The sequence below is a fragment of the Myripristis murdjan genome, chromosome 22, assembly GCF_902150065.1.
Source record: "Myripristis murdjan chromosome 22, fMyrMur1.1, whole genome shotgun sequence".
Taxonomy (NCBI): Eukaryota; Metazoa; Chordata; class Actinopteri; order Holocentriformes; family Holocentridae; genus Myripristis; species Myripristis murdjan.
This window is the reverse complement of record NC_044001.1, coordinates 16,394,499-16,416,301: the sequence shown is the minus strand read 5'-3', so window position 1 is coordinate 16,416,301 and position 21,803 is coordinate 16,394,499. Positions and strand designations below refer to the sequence as shown.

At 44.3% G+C, this 21,803-nt stretch overlaps 1 protein-coding gene across 3 annotated transcripts in view; it reads right to left on the bottom strand.

Annotated features, from left to right (window-relative positions):
- The window catches only part of asap2a (ArfGAP with SH3 domain, ankyrin repeat and PH domain 2a), a 61,989-nt gene extending 40,397 nt beyond the window's left edge, over positions 1 to 21,592 (bottom strand). For 2 of the 3 annotated variants that reach the window (XM_030082122.1, XM_030082123.1), the window contains exons 1-2: positions 20,997 to 21,592; positions 196 to 268 (exon numbers count right to left, since the gene is read on the bottom strand). In XM_030082122.1, the coding sequence (XP_029937982.1) occupies positions 196 to 268; positions 20,997 to 21,122 (199 nt within the window). In that variant the 5' untranslated portion in view covers positions 21,123 to 21,592. The remainder of the gene's footprint in view (positions 1 to 195; positions 269 to 20,996) is intronic. The other variant, XM_030082124.1, reaches the window with a different exon arrangement.
- Between the last annotated feature and the right edge of the window lie 211 nt (positions 21,593 to 21,803).

Below are 21,803 nucleotides of genomic sequence, written 5' to 3'. Positions count from 1 at the left end.
ACACATATACAAGAACATGTTGACAGTCACACCTCCGCACCTCAATGCCACAGAGGGGGTTAACCCTTTATCATAAAACTGGCAAAAAAATAAGAAAAAGAAAACTGCCAAGGAGACACATCATGCAACTCTGCAGAAGGAGTGATGCTCCCGCTGAGGGAGAGACGTGCTGAAAAGACAGACAGGCCAACTTACCCAGACCCGACGTGTAGATGGCCTTCACGGACTTCTTCATCTTGTACAGAACGCTGCGGTCCACATCCAGAGCCTGGACAGATGGACGTACAGAGAGAGAAGCACAGAACAAGAGAGAGGGGGGAAGAAAAATCATTTAGTTACCTGTGACTCATATTTTGCTTGATTATTCTCATGTGTTCAGACATACTACAAGGCAGTCCCTTCAGGTCACTTTGGGAAGGCGGAGACATTGTTTTGCCAGCCGTCTTCATTATTAGTCCATTATTGTGTCCTGACTCGAGCTGCAGAGTGTTCTCTCCCTGCTCAGAGTCTTACAGCACCATAAAACCAGGTGTAACCATGTATGACCGCATCTGCTGGGTGCAGATAGAGTGAGCTTTATGTGTGTGTGCATGCGTGTGTGTTTGAATGCTATCTCTACTCTGCAAGTAATGCATTATTCAGGGCCGAGCTAAGAATAGACCTAAGCTCCCTAGTCAGCCAGTGAGTACAGAAGGATGTGTGTGTGTGTGTGTGTGTGTGTGTGTGTGTTTGTAAATGCATATTTGTAGTCTGTGTGTGCTGGTTGATGTAACAGTGGGACCAGAGCAGTGAGCATCTGAGGCTTCCCTCATGAAGGGCAATTTCATTGAGATTAGGGCTGAGCAATTACTCAAAACATTTTCAAAATCGCAATATGGCCAAATAGCAGGAGCTGCAATTTTTTGATAAAGGTAAACTGTGTGACTAAATAGTGTTATAACTGCAGTACTATAGCGCTACAGAGATGCCCTGACCTACAAATCTTACTCTCCAGACATATGACAGTATGTTTGTTTGGTACAAAACTAAAATCTGCAAAAATCTTGAATGAAGATTAGGCATACTTCTCACTCACAGACTAACTAGGACTGCACTGTGGGTCCAGCTGAGACAATGCACCACTGTACCATTGATCAGAGAGGGAATCTCTTGCAGGAAGGGGAGGGGAAGGGGGTGCGGGGATTTTGGGAAATTAGTTTTTGGGACTTTACTAAGTAGGTCCGCCCAAGCGGGCCAAAGCTGGCGCCACTGTCCTGGCCCCGCTTCCCCATCTGACTGTCTAAAACATATCAGATCCCCTGGACCCACTGAAAACAAAACACACAATGACTCCCATTCAGTTGCACACCAACACACACACTCACATTCTTACCCTTGCAAAGTCAGTAGCTGCGATGATAGAAAACATATTAAAACCATAAATTGAGGCTATATTAAATATCCAAGCTATGAGCGGTTTTAGAAGAGCCACTCAGCACTTTGTGCTCCCTAGGGTCATATTTTGCACTCTCTCTCTGAGACACACACACACACACACACACAATAGAGAGTGACTTTGGAAGGAAAATAAGAGATAATTTACATGTCACTGAAAGAGGGACAGACACTGACAGAAAAAGAGTAAGAAAAAGTCAGACACAGGAAGACAAGAGCAGGACAATGTCCTTATTCACTCTTCTATCAGCGTTGACCGGGCGTTGACAGGGCCACCTATGAAGTGTGGAGTAGGGGACGCAGTAAGCCTGCTGGGTGTACAGTTACATTGGACTGACTCCATGAAGATGAAAGATAACGAGAAAGAAAGCCAAAGCAAGTCTATGAAAGACTTGCCCAAAGAGTCAAACTCTGGCTGACAGAAGTTCAATGGTGACTAAATTTATCCCAAAATGCAGGGAGTGCTGAGAGCGCCTATCTACAAATGACTCGTATGTGTGAACAAAAAACAAAAGGAAATAATGACAGCATGTTCCCCTCAAAACAAAAAAAAAATGAAAGAAACATGAAAATCGAAGAGAAAATGCAAAGAGGCATAGGCAATCTTTGTGCCCATATCCTTCTGCAACAGTGACTGTTGTACATGCACACCTCCACAGTCCAGAAAACCATTTTGAAGTGATACTTCAGGTTGTTACTCATACAGTAGTATTTGCTCCTCCACACCAGTGTAATAGATCCTCCAAGTTTGAACCATCATCTCCTTCCCTGCCATGAGAACAAGCACTTCACCAGGAGAGCTCCTCTCCAAAATGAACAAAGAGTCTGGCCAAGCAAACAAGACGATTTTGAGCAACAACCCAAAGCTGGATTTTTTTTTTTTTGAGGGATGCACAACAACACACATATGTTTACGATTCATTATCAGCGTTCTTTTGCAGCGTTCTTGCTTGTTAATCGGTGGAACTACTTTGTTTCTGTATCACTACACAGCAGCTCCCCTCAACGCTGTGTGTTTGTTTACACATCCGGGTAAAGCCAGTTACATAGCACGTTTAATACAAAGAGGCAAATGCAGCATTACCGTTTATTATGGTGCTGTTAGTTAGCTCAGTGAAACACTATTACTTATGGAGGTTTGCCAGCTCTTCCTGTGGCTCCTGGTGAACAGCTAATGTGCCTCTCCAAAAAATAAGCTTTGAGGAAAGACACAACAACCCTTATTTTTTCATTGGATAACTGACCAGTTCAATAAGCAGCTGGGAAATAACACTTTGCCTCAAAAAAATGCAAGAAGCAACATTTAAGATGAATTTAGGAGGATGGGTGTTAAGCCTGAGTTACTTCCGGCAAATGCGAACAACCAACCAGACAGTCGCTACACTGAGAAACTAGCTGGTAAAAGTAGCAAATGCATGTCCAAATTTAACTGAGGCATATTTAAATGAGCTAACTAGAAGCTACTTGTTTGTCTGTGTAAATGTAAGCCTCACAGCGCTGTGGTTTTAGCCCTTTAAACTCCTGTTAAAATGACTCATCTGTTACACATGCCATTATCTCATTAGCTCTGTCTAGCTGAAACAGACTCTGCAATGAATCGTGGCTCAGACCACACACACAGGAAGGCCGTTTGCTATTTAAACTACAACTACATAGGTAGTTAAAAAGAAAAAAAAAAAAAAACACACACACACACACACACACACATGATACAATGACAGAGAAAAATGCCACTTTCAAAAGGTAACCTGAGATGACCAGTGAGTGTTTTCTTAGTCAAGCCGATAGCACCTTGGGCTCTGCCTTGTACATTAACCCTCCCATGAGCTCCTACGGGCAGCGGGACAACCAGAGAGTACTTAAGCCTTAAAAGCTTTTTTGCTGATATCGAGGTTTCTGTCGGTGTTTACATGGACCATGTGGGATGATTTCTTTAGTCTTGCCAGCTGATATCCACCGACTTCCTTCTGAACACCAGCTTGTGGCTGACTTCTCTCTCTACAGAAGATGCACTGTGTGTGATGTTCTTAACACACTAGATCATCTGAAGCATCAGATCAGCATCATTTGATCTGAACCTATCAGCAGCTACAATGAGTTAGGATGACATTATATAGGCTATATGCACACACAAGTCATATGTGCCACTTAGCCTACTGACGTCATGAGAAGATATTTTTTCCTCATGACCTTGGAATTCAGCTCACAGATCAACTGGACTGTAACAGTTCATATTTTGCCTGATAAATGTGGACAATAAAACACTACCAACATTATCCACACAGTTTATAGTCATATTATACAAGACACTTTTTGATTTCAAGCCATTCCTCATCCATGGCTTGCAGCCTGCTTTGACAAGATTATGGTGATTAAAAAGGCCTGATGTGATGGTTTTTGTTTTTTTTTTTTGCCTAAAAACAAGGTCAGCAGTAGACTTCAAGAAAACCAACCACATCTGTTGACATTAATAGAAATAAAATCATATTCAGAGCATATGTGGCAAGGTAAGCCACTTGATGCCTCTAATGTGTTGGGCCATTTGCCAATTTGAACGTTTGAACATCTCTGCCTTTATGATCGTTCCATACATGGTGCCGTCCGAGTGTGATGTTTTTTACCTGTTGCTTCAACGTAAGATCATTTCAATTTGCTGATCTCTCAGAGATGTGTGTCTCTCACTTGCCTCAGCGTTGCAGTGAGAGATCTTGATACATGGTGTGGTAAAAATGTGTTTGAAAATGTCAGCCAACATTAGTTGCTGATTTTTTGATGTTGTGAGCATCTTTGGATATAGAAGATGTGACGTCAAAGAGCAACTGAAGTCAGAGCCAGTAATCGTGTTTAACACAGAGTAACATCACAGCAGTCTGCGTATGTATTATTCATTACTTGCAAAGCTCTTGATATTGAGAATTACAAGTCTGCTTCGTGAAATGTTTCACAAAATACACAAAATGTTTTTTGTCGCAGATTTTCAAAGTACCATCACTTTAGACTAAAAACATGTTGACACATGCATGCCAAAAAAAATCGATTTGCTGTATCTAACTGAGTTATTACTGCTAACATGAAACAGCCTTCGCACTCTGCTAAGTGTGAAGAAAAATGCACAAAGAGAATAGGGCAAAAAATATGATGAAAGAGGTGGAAAAAAGAAACTGATCATTCTGAGCAACTCGGCCAGTGCTGCTTAGTGCAGCTGCGCTCTCTGGCACTACCATGATTGTTTTCTTGGAGCAGGACACACCAAACAGACGAGAGATTTATAGCAATCTGTTCTCTTTGTGACTAATGCTTTTGGTGCATATGCTGCATAAGCACAGTCAGATGGCAGCTAGGTATACCGCATTAGTATGATGTCGGTAACACTAAACACCTGCAACAGTACAACACTTCACTCTTGAGTATAATTAAACTGAATGACTGATATTGTGTTTATATTCAAATGACCGTGCTTTTAATTTAAAGCTTATTAAATCATATCAGAGGAAGGCTTGTGACCCGAGAGTCATCAGTTCAAACTCCACAGCCAGGCTCTGAAAACTGGCATGAGCAAAGCATGACAGAAATAGTCTCCCCTGCCTTAGCAACCAGTGGGCTGCCCTTGGGCCAGGCACTGAACCCCCCCAGTCTCTGTTACTCAGCAGCCAACAGAACTGGGCTGCAGATGTACTAGGCATATTGGTAAATAAATAATATTGGTAGGGATACCAGTTTTGCATTTTAAAGCGAGTACCAATTCTCTGCAGATGTACTGGTGCATCCTTGATTCAAACTATAATAGCCAAATCTTAATGCTAACGCCACACAGTTACTGTGACAACGGTGCTGTGCTGGCTAATTGGTAGATCTACGCCTCAACATTACATTAGTAATCAGCATCTGAATCAATTTGATCAGCCAAAGCCTGAACAGGCACACATTGACATGGACATCACAGCTCCTATCAGCCCAAGGTCTGTCTCTCTCTCTTACTCTCACACACACACACACACACACACACACAGACAGACAGACAGACACACACACACACACACACTCACACACACACACAGACACACACACTCCCGCACACTCCCACACAAACAATCAGCCAGTATCACGCTTCAGCAGGCCCTTTCAATCTGCAGAGAGTGCTCTGTCAGGGAAAGGGGCAAGACATGTGTGTGGGGGGCAGACAGGGGTAATAAACCAAGCCCAGCTGAACACAACAAACACCCTGCCCTACATCATTCTAACTCTCACGTGTACACACACACACACACACACACACAGACACAAAAACACAGCACACACACGCTCTTAAATTACTTTTACACATTTCCACTCCATCGTACTCTCTTTGAAGCACTCTGAGGTTGAGCGAGGGACTCTTCACTGAGCACTGGGCCACCCATTGTGCGAGTCCTCTTCTTTGAAGCACGGGGTGCTCTAAAATTAGACACTTTTAACCCAAATACTACTCGCAGCGAGAGGGGAATTCCGCTGCCCGTAGCGTTTGAACAGCGTTGGATTAGAGCTGGATCCTCGCACAATAGGCCGGCGTCGGAGCGCGAAGCTGCTTCACAAGCATACTTCATATGACATTACTGGGATGTCAGCATTTTTCTCTCCTGATAATGGATCAAGCAAAACCAGCCACAGTGTCTGACACCCCACCCCTCCTCCTCCTCCTCCTCCTCCTGCTCTTCCTCCTCCCACCACCACCACCCTTTGCCTCTGCTGCTGAGCACAAGGAACTGGACTCTATTAATCCTTGTCTTAATGCATGACATCACCACCATCATCATCATCATCATCGTCGTCGTCAGCTCCATGATTACAATCAGGCACCATCTGCTGTAGCCAATCTACAGAGACTATCAAAGCACCGCTGGGTCACTGGGGGTCGTTGCCACGGTGACACAGTCACTCATTGCCATGCGTTTCCCAAATTACAGAAAAATATCTCAGGTGGCTGATCTCTCTGTCAACACAGATCAGATACAACACGTTTAACATTTTTAATGAGTAGTGCCAGGGAGAGAGCAAAAGAAGAGAATTTAAAGTTTAAATCTAATGAGTGTATTCTATCATGAAGTATATAATGTAAATAATGTAAAGTAAATAATGACAATACAGTCTTCCTGAATGACAATGTGAGACCATTTTGGGCAGACATGAGTCCTAATATAATAATATTATAGACAATACATGTAAAATTTAGGTGTTCCAAAAATACAGTATAAAATGAAACCCAAAGGAAATAAATCCTGAAGAGCCATTTCTCTTCACAACCGCTTCCTGCTGGCCTTGCAGTAACCACAGCCACCTTTGGAAAAAAAAGAAAGAAAGAAAGAAAGAAAAAAGCCAACCCAAGCAGCCAACATCCCCAAAATAGGCAACTTCTGTGTCAGCTCAACTGCTACCTATTTGACTATGGTTACAAAGATTAGCTAGGCAAGCACAAAATTTGGCTAGACGGACCCAAACCAGGATTAATTAATCCAGCGTGCCAGGCCCGGCATTTGCCAATATCTTCCAAAGAAAAACGAGAAGGCGAAAAAAGGATCTTTTCATGACACAGTCCACTTTCAGAGTACTTAGAGCAGATTTTAAAGTCATTTTATTCCTCTATCATGCGAGGAGACTGCAAAGGAATTCCTGGATACCGTGCGAGGTAGTGCAGTTTGTTCTGAATGTGACTCTATAAAAGTGAGCTGTACTGTTAGAGTGAGCTGCCGTCACGCTGGCTAAATGATGTTAAACCACTGAAAAGAGCCCCTCTGTCAAGGTGACTGAAAGCCTGAGAGCCTCATTGGTCTGTCACCTGCTCAATGCAAGGCTTCAGCAAAACTAGGCGGGGCTCATAAAGCAGAGGTCTGACAGAGAGAGGCAGAAGGAAGAGTGTGCCAAGGATGGGGATGTGGGGTCTAATGAATGCGACTGGTCGGGCACTTTACAATATGAATTACATATCAGAATTAAATGGGTGATTTTCCATCCCTGGAGGAAAATGACAGTAAGGTCTTTCTGAATGACAATGAGAGGCAATTTTAACTGCCCTTGGGTGCTAAAACATTAAATATGCAAGCTAACGTACAATATGTAGAGACAAAGAGAGTGTCACACAGTTGAGATAAAGCAAGACAGGAAAAAATTAGAGAACCCGACCAACAGGCTTATTGTAATGTGGTACCCTCTTCTGTTTTCTCCACATTCTGAAGAAGAAAGGCATTCCAGGATGATTGCATGTCGAACAGACAAGACAGGGACCCGGCCCCCTTGTTCCTGTCATCTAACTATCTGCTGATGACAGCATGTCTAGTTGATATTGTCCTGCTTCATGTCTGAGGCTGCCTTATTGCACACGTCCAGGAAAATGTGTTTAAATCAAAACAAAGCCAATAATTGTGTTTTTTTTTTTTTAATTCTAGAAATCCTCCCGCTGTCTGCAGTACAGTATCACTACTATACACCTCTTTAAAAACAGACACACACGTCTGCTTCCTGTCTGGCGTTGCTGGATAACACGTCTTTCAACCCTGTGTAACCTCTTAAGCCCTCCCTCAGCCGTGAGAGTCATTCGAGGAAACAGTCTGCCACAAGCAGTGGAAATAAGCCAATGAGGAGGAATCGTCTGGGATATAATTATCCAAACAGGGGTGGGAGGGGGCGAATCGATGTTTTATTGAGGTACCAGATGTTATAGATAAAAACAAACAAACTTCACTCTTTGAAGAGAATGGCAAGATGGCCTGTGCCTCTTCCACCGGTGAATCTATCACTCAGTCATTCTCTTAAACAGTGTTGGTCTTGACGTGAAAGTCATGGGAAAGACTCGACATCGCTGTGATCCTATTCAGTTCAGCACTGCGGTGTGGTCAGCCCACACTGTTTGGAGAAGGAGTAAAAAATTTCTCACCATCTCAAGCTAACACTGTGTCGCTCAGGGAGAAAGATATAATCTAGTTTTCAATTTCATCCATTTTCAAATCATCAGACGATTCCTCTGGCAGTGGCACATCCACAGTATCCTTCCCACGATTGTGGAGTGTGACTCCACAATCGTATGGATGAGGTGTGATATTTTCATAAAAAACCAAAATGACATCTGAGTAAAAGTGGTTATTAGCCCTGAACAGCGGCAGTATGCAATGATATAATTAGTGGTGATGTGTAAATGGAGTGCCTGTCTATGAGGACTTTCTACTTAACAGCACAGTTTATTACCCTGAGCAGGTTGTCCTGCTCTGTCTCTCCACCTGCCCCCCTCCTCCTCCCCTCACACCCCGTCCTCCAACACAGCAGCACTTGGCATCCTTGGTAGGGGTCAGCAAAACAATTGGACGCAACATACACACACACACACACACTCACATGCATAAACCCATATTCACACACCATTAGGCAGCAAGCTGGACTGCAGGGCGCCATAGGCTAGTGATTAGAAAGCCAGTGTTTTAACAGATGGATTGGAGTCACTGTGTGGACAAACATCCACCGTGCTGAAGTGTCCTTGAGCTAGACACTGAACCCTTGCAGCTCTGAGGGGGGAGCGGCCCTGTGGCTGAGTCTGACCTTTGACCTCCCTGTGGAAAAGGCCAAGTGAGCAGAGGGTTTGCAGCCTCCTATCAACCATGACTGACCCATCACAGAGGTCAAGCAGAGAACTAGTTGGGGCTAAATATTAAACATCTGAAGAAAAAGAGAGATACTTGGAAAAGGAATACTGGGGTGTGGGGGTAAGCTAGATCACACCATGAAGGCTGTTTCACGGGTTCCTGAGCCATTTCCATTGGTAACAACACAATTCCAGGTGCAGATCCAGGAACCTGATTTAATCCCTTCAGTCCCTGTGATCTGCAACACTTTCATAAATATGTGCGATCACAATGACTACAGCACAAAGCAGCCAGCGCCAAACAGACTGCAAAAATAAACAGCGACACAAAGCAAAGCGCAAGCTGTACAAAAGAGTGCGAGGCATGATCACTATTTAAGGAGAATAAAATATCTACATTGGATGCCTTGTGTGCATTATTTATCAAACAGCATGCTGGTGACTCAGCCGGAGCTAAATATAAAATCAGTCAGATGATTGTCAGTGGTTAAAAATTCCCAGCAATTAACAAATTAGGCACACTTTGCTAAGACAGCAACGTGAATGTTGAACCTCAACTTGCAGGTCCTGTGGATTCCTGTGGCTGTGGGTCAGCAAAACACAGCTCTGAATAATTGTGGGCAGGCTGTGGGCTGATATTAAAATAACAGCAAAATAAAGTACCGTACAGAAGAAAAATACAATGAATCAAACAATGTAGTCTGGCATTGGTGTGTGTGTGTGTGACGTAAAGGCAGCAGCCTGGTCCAGGGTGTTTTCTGCTGACCTGCTCACAGCCAGACACAGGGCTGCTCCACATGTGGTGCAGGCAGGGTAAACACAGGAAGAGCACTTTCTTTCTGCGTCAACATCCACAGGGCCTGGAAGGCCAGAGGGAAAGCTGGAGCTCATTTAAAACATATGACAAAGATACAGTACATGCATACATTCACCTCGGCAGGCCAACAATAGAGGCATTTGAGAGGAGGCAGATAGCTCGGCAAGCTGTGCTCAGGTCACGCTGCTTATTATAGTTTTATGTACTATGAATATTATCTCATTAAGTAGCCACAGTCAGCCTTACTAATGCATCAAAGCTGCAGCTGAAAACTGTTTTCATGGTAAGGAAGATTTCTACCATCGGTATTGATTTTGAGTCCATTCTTGTACAGTGGGGCCAAGACTACAAAACTGCAGTTAAAATAAATGTGAGACCCCCCCCTTTCAAGTGCTTCATTCACAACTTTGTCCATGCTGAGTGAGTAAAGTCAATATTTGGATAGAAGCTGGTGCCATCTAGCCAACCGCGAACAGGCCATGGTTCCACGGTCTTTCAGTTCTCTCAGACAGCTGAGATGTGTGTAGTCAGCTTGCCCCGGGGCAGCGTGGAAAACTCCAGCCTCCGAGTGCAGTGGGGGAGGGGGAGCTCCTTTCGCTGTGTGTCATAAGACTGTCTGACACGTGCTCGTACACAGACAGACACACAGAAACACCTAGGAGATGATACTGATGTCAACAGCGCCGCATGCCAAAGTGGTGTGAGGAGTGAAAACCTTCCCGTGTATCAACATCCACCTGAAACACGACTGCGAACCCAAAGACGCATTCGCACTCATAAATCACGCTGTTATTATTGTACAATACCCCGAAACAACCAAGTGCATTTCACCACATAGACCACATGCTTTTTTACTGCTATTAATCTTGCGAGACCTCTGAACTTACAGCCTCGCTGCTAACCAGGCTGGCTCACTTTCTCTGCAAAGAATTGATAAAAGCCCGGGTCTTTCTGCCTGACTGCAAGTTATTCAAACATCTCATCCACCAACAAACCTTCTGGTGTTTTACCACTGAGACTCTTGGTGCTTTATGGCTTCTCAGTGAGCACTACAAAGAGCGCCGTTGGACCAGAGCTTTCACCACCACCTGCCAGAGCTCACACTCACGCTGGGGTGAACGCATCAACAGAGGTGCTCAAGGCGCTAAAGAAAACAAACTGTTTTGTTGCTGGGAGAGGCGTTATTCACTCCTTTTTGCTTTTTACTGGGTGAGAGACGTAGGCAGAACTCTTTCCGTTTGGTTTTCCTGGCTGTGCTGCCTCACATGCGAAACAGGACCAAAGAGGACATGTAAAGAGCGCCATGTTGAGCTCAGCAAAGAGGAGTCTGCTCCACACGTACGTACTTCAGTGGTAATGGCTTTATTTGTGTCTCGTCTGGAGAATCCACAAGCCAGCTGACTCAACGTGCCCCCCCGTCCGCTGGTCACTCAACACTCCCAAAACCTCCGGGTCCACTTTCATTGTGTAAACTTCAAATTTATTGCATCGTTTGTCACTGTTCAACAACTGTGAACTCACATTTTCTTACCACATCAGTTGCTGTCATCAAAAAAAAAAAAAAAAAAAATCAAGTAGGAGGAGAAGTGAGCACATGAATAATAAAAAACAGACCTCAATCAAGCACACTTGTAAGGATTGGGTGGAAAATCACAGCGGAGACCTTACGGCGCCATGTTTAAAACCTGTTAAAATAGGATGCGAAGCTTTGAGGGGAGTATTTAATGAAGTTTGTAAACTAGTGGGAGACCGATGAACGCCAAGTTCTGCGGGAGGGGCTGAGAAATCAGGACCAAATGTGCGGTACTCGGAGCGGGGGAAAACTCACTTCTGACTTCACCTTTTGAGTTTCTGTTTGGCTCTTTCATATAAACCAACGTGTTAAGCCGGTGGTGTAAGAGCAGCAGTGCCAGAGGCGGAGTGCCCAACAGTTACTGCACAGTTCCACAGAGCGTGAGGATGCCTGGGAGACTGAGAGGGTGAAGGGCCTGCTTTCACCTGGAAAAGTTCAACTGGAAAACTATGGACAGCATGCTTTTGTGCGCACACTGCATTCACACAAAAACAGCTTGGTTTTAACAGCTCCTTTTGAAGCTCTCGGTTTGGGTAAAAAAGTGCTGATATCATTCGAGATCTAAAGGTATTTTCAGTGCTGCAGTATCAGACGGCACACACAGTCGGGAGAGAGAAGTCCTTCGGGCTGAATTCACACAGAAACAGGCAATCCGGAGATTTGCCGCAGCGTTGTCGGGCAGGGTGGGCGTGTCACTACGTGGCCCGCCTGTCTGATGTCTGCCCATTCGCTGGTTTACGTGATTGGCCACCGCAGCTTGACGTCAGCTCGTGTTCCCGCAAAAATGTAATCTGGTTCAACTTTTGCTGCTGGAGCCTACACACAACACCCCCATTCAAAATGAATGGAAAGATCCGCATTTCTGTTGGATTGCTTGATTCTGTGTGAATTCAGCCTTAAGCATACTGCCCAACTCTCCTGGGACGCTGCCTAGACCGCAAATGGAACAAGACAGAAGAGCAAGGGATCTGGGATTATCAGTCAACTGGGAATATTAAATAAGATCAGACGTAGTAAAACCCTGACTTAATTTGAATAATAAAACGCTTCAGCTTAACCATGTGTTTGCAGCATCAAACATTTGATCTAGTTCAGTCTCAGCTGAGCTCAATTCTACATGCAAGGCGAAAGCAATCAGACTAAAACTCCCTCGAGAGCCTCGAAGGAACTCATCTTAAAAACACTTGGCCACTGGTGGAGAAGTGCAGGGCAGTTCCCTCTTTGAGTGAAAGTGACAGCAGGACAACACAATTACGAGGATTCACCCCTCCCACCCCACCACACCCCACCCCCGAGCAAAGTAGAGTGGCCAAGGCTACAAATCAATGGTGGAGTTCATTAATGAAGAAACAGGGCCAGTCAGGGAACAAAAGCTGTCAACAGGAGCTGTCCCCAGCAATCTGGGCCAGGACACCCTGATGGATGAGAGGAGCTTTACATTCCCCTTAACCCCCCATGCCCCGAGTGTCCAACCCCCTAACCTCTGTGTAGGACAGCCAGTGTCCCTTTTAACCTCAACCCCCATCACCCTGCTGGACTGCAAGCTTCCACACACACTTTTGCTTCAACAACTCTCGAAACCCAATGCAAATTCACAAGGTCTGACAATGGCCGATACACTCCTCACACCCTCATTAATCACCTCACCTCTACTGCCAAAACACACACACACACACACACACACCCTGGGGGTAGACAGTGTATGAAGCTGAGTCACAATTCATATCACATCCTGACAGTCACAGCCCACGAGGAGATAAGAGAGATCGTGGCTTTGAATTGATTGGGACGGGACCGTGACCTCCGCCCTTGCTAGATTCACGGGGAGGGCTGCTGCGGCATAAGGAAGGCCTGCTGAGAGCCTGCCTCTGGATGATAACACACAGCCTGCTCTGATAGGCCCTGGAGGCTTGAGAGACACCTCTCACTTCAAAAAGAAAAAAAAAAAAAAAAAAACACGGGAAACATTGGAGTAACAGTCCCACAGAGAGGAGAAAAGGGGCTTTGATTTTGCAGAGGTTAGGGTGATATGTGGCAGAATCAGCAAGTTGGAATCTCAGAAGATACTGCTGCCTATCCTCCTAAAAAATGAAAGCTTCTGGAACAGTTAAAAAATAAAAAGTTCAAGAATTCTTACTGACAAAACTAAAAAAAAAAAAAAAAAAAAAACATCCTGCTGCAGTATTCAGAATAGTAAATGTACTTGTCTCTGTTCCTTTATGCTTGGCCTGTTCTGATGTATTTGGTGCGGGGTGGGGGCAAAGTGAAGGGATGTGACAGCGGGAACAGAGGATGGAGAGTGAGGGTGAAGGGACAAGATGGGACTGCGCTGATCCTGCCAGAAATCCCATTTCAATTAAAAGGAAGCATTAAGCTTCTTAGGAGGTATCCTGAAGACTGTCCAAAGTGGTGGGGCGGTTTGGGTGGCTCACTTAGGCCAGACTGCTCATTTAGGCCAAAAATGCATGTGTGTGTGAGGGCATGTCAATCCATCTCTGTGTGTGTCTCTAAAGCTCTTAAATGTGGATTGTCTCTGCATCCATAATCCCGCCGTCTGAAGCCTTGTTAAAACTTTCTTCTCGGCCACCTGTTCCACGGGACAGCTGTTGTCCCAGGCCAGGCCAGGCCACAGCCGTTCCCGCCAACCATGCCTGGAATGGAGTGTGTGTGTGTGTGTGTGTGTGTGGGTAGGTGGGGGCTGGGGGGTCCTGGCTGAAGAAAACCAGGACTCCTCTTGGCCCGGGAACAACTCCAGCATCAACACATGCTGACACACTGACACACGGAGACAAGTGAAGAGAGCACACTTGCCTCCTTCAGAAATTAACACTTCAGCCATAAATCACCATGCTCTAAATGAGACATTCCAATGTGAAGTAACCTTAAAGAAGAACAAGTGTTTCGTACTGAGACTGATTATGCAACTACAGAACCGTGCAGCCACTGGGGCAGCTGAAGATGGGAAATAAGAAACCATCTTGTCTTTGCAAAAAGATCCAGGTTAGTGTCAGCTTTTACGATTAAAGCATTTACCAACAACATCTGGTGGCCTGAGATTAAGCTTAGAAGTGCTATAAAAGGATGAGAGGCTGTGGACTCGTAAGGTAAAGACAGCCCTGCCATTAAGTACTTATCAACACCCTCAGATTCATTGAGAACCTGGCTCAGTTTTCTACGAGCCCCATTTCCTTGTTGTACATCAAAACAAAAGAAGCTGGGAGCAGCCCCTGAGAAGCAGGCTGAGGGCTGGTATGGCAGCCGTAGCCTGTGCCAACAGTTGCCTCTGGATGCCAGAAACGCCAGCACCATTCCCAGAGGTACTCCCCAGTAATCTCCGTGCAGAATAAAGTAGTCGGGCAACATGCCTTAGCAGCACATAACTGGAATACCAACATGATCGGATGAAATAATAGCCAGATGGAAGAGTAACGGCTCTAGCCCTTGGACAAAATCAAGCAATCCCCCACCCCCTCCATCCCAAAAATGGCCTATGTAAAGCTCAGCTCAGCTATTAATAACCGTTATTCATGAGAGAAAAATGAACAGACTGGACACAGGGATAGAGGACAGAGGGAGCGGCCTGGTGGGTGGGTTTTTGGCTGTAAGAAGGAGAGTCCATGGACCATGTAGGAGTTGTGCTCTCTCTCTGTGGGATACAGGCCTTCTCATGGCGCAGCATTGTTGATGGTTATCTGGGCCCCAGCAATGCCCAAGGTCCTATATTGTCTCATAGTGAAAGAGAGGGAGGCCTGGCAAGGACATTAAGTCTAGAACACTGCTTATGAGTTAAGGGTAGAGACAAGGGAGGGATGCTGTTATCTATACAACAACACCGGGAATGTCCAAGACTACATTAGAAGGATATTTTTACCTGTCAAGCAAGTGACTTACAATGTAGCTGTAATGCAAAGTAACATATTGTGTGTTTGGCAGTAACCGCACACAGCTGACAGATTAATCAAAGGGACACAACACTAACACAACAAAAGCAGCCTGTTGAATGCCGAGCAGCGATGGCTGTCTGCAGCCGGTCATGCATGCAAGCCCAACTACTCCAACAATCTACTGAGGCCTACTGTGCCAGTCACGGTCATTTCATTTCAACATTCAGCTGCTACTGGCACTCTGGGAGGGCTGTTGCTGTAATGTACGGTGATCACAAAAACTGATCCACTCTGCCAGAGAATTAATTTACTATTACGGCTTTGAATGGGTGCCACTGCTGCTCAGAGGGTTGTCAGTGAACAAGGGCCATTAGAGAGAGAGAGAGAGGACACAAACTGGGAAAATACACCGTTAAAGCTTTCCCTTCATACCCCGAGCTGGAAGCTGACACACCAGAGATTCAATCGAGGAGAAAAGTCTAGATGCCACGTCAGAAAAAACAAAACTTCCCGTTTATATCAGGTTATAGCAGGTTCCACTTTTTGGCTTTTCACTTGGGGAGCCCAGTGGAACCACAACTAGCATTTTAAAATAAAACGCGAGACAACAATGGGATTTCCATCACTGTGGCTACACATTTTGGAATTGAAGGGTTTCAAACTCTACATTGAAAACTACACACATTCACGTCTGGTTTTAGAAATTACATCAGACACTTCCTCTATACAGTGAAATAGGACTGAAGGATACAGTAAAAAATGATTTTTGATGCCTTGATGCTATTTAGCCCAAAATGATTGATGATTAAAATGATGATGGGGTGATTTTCCCTGAGGTCTGTACCAAAAAAACCTATTTTCTTATATCGATGTTATACAACGATGTTTTACTATATGTTTTACTTCATCAAAAAACTGCAGCTCCTGTGATTTGGGTATTCAATTTGGTCATATTGAGATCTAAAAAATATTTTGATTAACTGATCAGCCCTAGAGTGAAATGAATAGATGACTGACGTTTAATTTTTAATTCAAAATGACTCTTTTCAACAATAACCTTAACATGGTAGTTCATAGCTAACGTTTTCCATCATTTACCTTAAAAACAGCCACAGACAGAAAACCAGGCACTCATTAGGGCTGTTTATCACAGAAAATGGTGCCATAAAGCTCAGTATCACTCAGAAGGACTACATTTGGTAGACAGTGGAATCAGGGGCGTGACTTACATTGTGCATTGATTTAGATCTTTTTTAGGGTCTCGCTCTGCCTGGCACAGACTCAGCCATGGGCAGGCACAGCCAAAACTGGGGTATAAATCAGTCATAAAAGGCAAAAATAGGACCCAGACAAGTAGAATGTGTGCCAGACTTAGCCTCTGGCAGAAATCACTTGGGTGCCCTCGAGTTTTTCTTGGGTGAGACAAAAGGACAAGGCCATTTTAATCAAGATCAATACTTAACAGAGGTCAGTTCAACCCCTGGGGCTAAAAGTGTTGGTGCACTGCCTAAATGTCACCCAGCTCCTGGTATCCATGGAAATGCACCCACCAGTCAACAACCTCATCATGTCTGAGAAGTTATTTTAAATCAAAAATCAATAATGGTAATTTTGCCAAAGGGTGTTCTTACTTTCACGGAAAGTACACCAATAAAGAAATAACATTTTCTGGATCACAGCAACCCCAATATACAAGTCTATAGTAGCTAGTCATTTGTCATTCTAATCATTCTGAATGGACCTGCGAGGCAAACTAAGTCAGTGAGAGATCCTAGCTCAGCTTGTGCGTTGAAAAGCCTGGGGTCATGGTCACGACGAGAGTAGTGTGGACTGAGAAGCCAATAAAGAAAGCTTAAGAAAAGTGTGGAGGAGGAGAAATCGCATTTTACAGGAGCACAAAGGGGGGGCCTGACACAGAGACCAAACATCCTCTTACAGGATAAACTGGTTTTATAGCTGTGGCTTTAAGGACACACACACCCGCACACACTCTGATTGGCTTTTCATAGTTTCCTCTGCTGGACACACTGACTGAATCCATTTATTTGAGAACACAAGGCGAAGCTTTTACAACTACTAGCCTAATTAAGGATGTGTCAGGTGCAATTAAGTTTAAGGAGAAATAATTATGCAACACTGTTTGCCTGTTTAAGACTTCTGGTGGTGGTTGAGTTTACAGACCTCCTCTGAACACAACACAAGCACAAGTCAGTGCAGTCTGAAGAGTCTTTAAGGAAGGTGAGACAGTCCATCAGCGACCCAAAAACACATGAGACGCTGCAACCTCTATTGGGTGTGCCCCTTTTCATTCAGCCATGGCAAAATGGTATGACTAACAGTAAAGGGGGGAGCATGTCCTTGAAATGGAGCAGAATCCTTTACTTGTGCAAGAAGGTGGGAAGTTAAGCAATCAACAGGGACAGTAAAGCCAGATCTGCCAACTCCTTTGAGCACCCTAACTGCATCATCAATTATTGACAGTGCCTACATAACACACAGTTCGGTCCTGCTTCATCAATTTTAAAACTGCATTGTGGACTTGTAGCATTCAAACCCTGCTGTGCTTGTGTTTGTGTTCATATCTGCCATATGGCTACCTTTGTTTCTGAAGTTGTTGGAGATCAGATATACAGTGTACTCTAGGACTGCATAATTAATTAAAAAAAAAAAAAAAAAAAAAAAAATCCAAAGTCACAATAGGAAGTACTTCAGTTTCCAAATCTCAAGAGGTTGAAATTATTTTAGAGTGGTGGAAGATCAAAATGGACTATTTAACATGGTGTTCTGGAGCCGAGTCCAATTTCTGACCAATAAATTAAAATGAACTCTTTAACATGGCACTCCGGGGCTGAGTCCAATTTCTGGCCCATAAATTAAATAGCACAATGTAAAAATGCCTCCTTGTATGCAAACCCTGCAAACATATTGCTGTTTTTTTTAATCAAAATTCTTTCTTGTTGGATGACCTTTCTAAAATACTGAAAAATAAGGGTCGGTATACTGCATTGCCACTCCCATTGCTACTGAAATATTTAACAAACTAGCCACAATATGACTATCTGTCCATATCATGCAGCTCTTCTATCTGACAGCAACGGTGATTTTTACATGCTGTGTGAAATCAGTCCACTTGGCCCTGGGAAGGTGTACCCAGGCATATAAACGATGCAGCTCACAATCCCAAAAAATATTCTCCTTCCCAGTAGGTTCTCCTTCTCTTCTCATTAGTCACAGGATTGGGGCGCAGAACGTCGACGTAATTTGGCTGAAAAGGCACGCAGGACTCAAGCCATCTGGGACAGCAGATTTTCACACTAATCACACCCCTCCACCAATGAATTAATCTCACTCCTCAACACGTTGCACCCATGCAGAGAAAACCAGCGTACTAACAGAACAGATTTACAACTGTGCTAAACACAGACTGACTGAAAGTAACAAAAACATCTTACTATTTAACACAAAGGAAGCAGGATGAAAATATTTTGTGTGCAGAAAATCTTTTACTAAGCAACAAAATGGGCAACCCAGTACCAAATGTCGTGTGTAAATTCCAAGAAAATAAGATACCTTCTTCCAATGACGTACTAACCAACCGTAGCATTATAAAGTGTTCTGTGCCAATCAGTCCGTCCTCAACTGTCAATTCAAGGGTAAAAACTAAGAACTAAGCGCTTGTATAACAAAGGGCTATTCTAGAAAGGGCAAGGATCAGCACAATGTTGGAAACTCAGCACAATGCTAAAAACAGCAGTCTCTTCTTTTTACTGACAGTCAGTGTTCATGAATATATGTGAGTGTATAATAATATGCAGCTGTGCAAACTAGTAAAAGGTCCATCTGCATCCGTATAATGTGCAAATGTTTCTCCCCTTGATGCTATTTAGCCCAAAACTTTTGAGAAATGCTGGGATCAAAAAGACAGCAAACAAAGCTATTTTCATGTCAAAAAAAAAAAAAAAAAATCAACCGTACCTACAGATGTCATGTGCATGTGTGTGCGTGTGTGTTTGTTTCAGATTCCAGGCAGGCCAGCAGACAATAAGTGGAAGTGTTCTCCCTCCACTGCAGCGTTTAATTGGTCAAACAGACTAAAGTGTTGTCCCAACAATAAGGCCTTGTGTTCTCTGAGCCTGAGTGAGGGGAGGTCAATCTGAAACAACAACACAACTCTCCACCAAGCTACAGTCCCCAGCTCCCTATGGAACAACAATACAGCAGCTCCAACAATAGTGACCATGGAGAGAAACCCTAAAGCAAAGTTGCTGAATTAGATTTCCAACACAACAGCCCTACAATCTACACTATAGAAAAGCAATACACTGGCTTACTACAGAGAAAAGCACATTTAAAGCTGAATCCAATCTCTCTCAAGAGCAGGTTGATTTATATTTTAACACCCGCAGCCACAGTTTCATCACTGCAGCATGCACCTAGGCGTCTGATGCCAAGTGAAGCACCTGTCAGCCTGAGCAGGTGTATGTCTGGCCGCCTGGCTCAGTCTTCCACAAACACAGGTTAAAAATAAAGCCATAACCCTCAACCAAGGTGTGGGGGGGATCAGGGAGCTTATGCTGAGGCTGACATTGAGCCAAGATGTGGATTAGCTGAGTAACACTGACATTTGAAGCAAAGAACTTGGCTTTGTCTCTGCGCATCACATGCCCTCAGCTCTTGATGTGCGTCTTTTTATGATTAAAAAAAAAAAAAAAAGGTGCACGGCAGGCAAAAATCTCCATGACAGCCAAAACTGTGCCAAGAAACCAGGAGGAAATGATGATTCAATTATTACACCATCAGGGTGAGAGCCTGCACAAACTAGACAAGCTATAATGCATGTCACCTACTATCTACGAGCATGCCCTTACACACAGTCACACACCAAGATACACAAACACACACTAAACTGCTCATGTGGGAAATTCTATTTTTACCATCAGGCAGGGCGAGGCTCGGCTATAGAGCACACAAAGTAGGGAAACTATAACAAGAGAGGGAGGGAGGCAGTGGAGGGCTGACAGGGAACAAAGCGGAAGTGTCCTTCCTCACATTGACCTGCGAGTCACAGGAGGAACACAGCACTTTCTGTCCGCCTGTAGTGAGTGGAAGGCAGGTGTAAACTGGGTCAAGTGCATATTTGGGATTTCTTCCTTCTTTCATCTGCCAACCTGCAAACAGGGCACAGAAATGCAGAGCCACACATTTTCCTGCACTGTGTGTTTTTGTCCAGCCTGCTCACTGACCACCACATCCCCTGACAGGGCAAAAAATAAATGCAACTCGGTGCTCTTGATGAAAACGCCCTCTGCTATAATGACACATTACAGTGCCAGGCTGAGTGCAGTGCTATAGACTTAATGAACAATGGCTGAGACCGAGCTTGACTGCCAGTGTTACAGTTAAGAATGTGGGGCATGAGAGCTAGTAAAGGGCAAATCCACTCAAACTCTGTTCACTCACCTTTTTATCCGTGAAATAGAGTTTACTCATCGTTTAAAGCTAATATGAATTGACATCATGCTAGTGTCAAACGGTGCATATGAGGATATGGTCGTTCAAGGAAAAAATAAATCATAATTTATTTTGTTTTCTGATTATTATTTTTTTTTGTTTGTTTGTCTTGTTTATCCATTTCAATTCCCTAGTGGGAATGATGGCCACAGTCACACCAGAGCCACTCACCTCCTCCAAAGCAGCCACAGTATTCCTACAGTGAGACATTCTGGTGGTGAAGTTGGAGGCAGTCGGCGATTTATAATCTTCATTCGTCTCTGCCACAAACTCTGAAACTGATATTTGGTCCGGCATAATTAATCCCTTACAAAAAAGAAGAAGAGGAAGATGTTGAAGATAATGATGGACAAGAACCACGTCTCTTAATCCCCGCGGCAGTACAGTTTTAGGAAAGGAAAAGTTCAAAAGAGCAGAGTCTCTGAAGGTTCCCGCAAGTGAACCATAGCTAGGTATGTTTATGTCATTCCCTTGTTGCCTTTCAACACAGATCCAGTGCGGCAATGTTGCACGCTGGCTCGAGTAGTTACAGCGTTGCCGCTCACACGGTGCCGCTGTGTTGGAAGGTGGTGTGTGTGTGTCCCTCCTCAGCTTACTACTTCTTTTCCATTCATTCAGTAGGTCGTCCTCTAATTGCAGACAAAAACAATTGCTCTTCCTCCTCGGCAAAGCCCCTCTCTCTCTCTATCTCTCTCCTGTGTCGGGTGTTCCTCCGACTGAGCGGGGTTAACTTCCCTTCCTGAGCCTGAGGAAACAACAACTAGGCGTTTCAACGGGAGCGCAAGAAATTGACAAAGGTAGAGGAGGGGATTCAATGGATGCGCACCAGCCAATGGAAAAGCCCAGCTGGTAATTGGGAGCCAATCAGGATCCAGGGAAGGCGTTGACTGATGCCGCCTTCAGTGCCCCGTGTAAACTCACACATAAGCGACTTGCACATTGAGTGCTTTTTGTGGGAAATGATAATCAAACTGACCT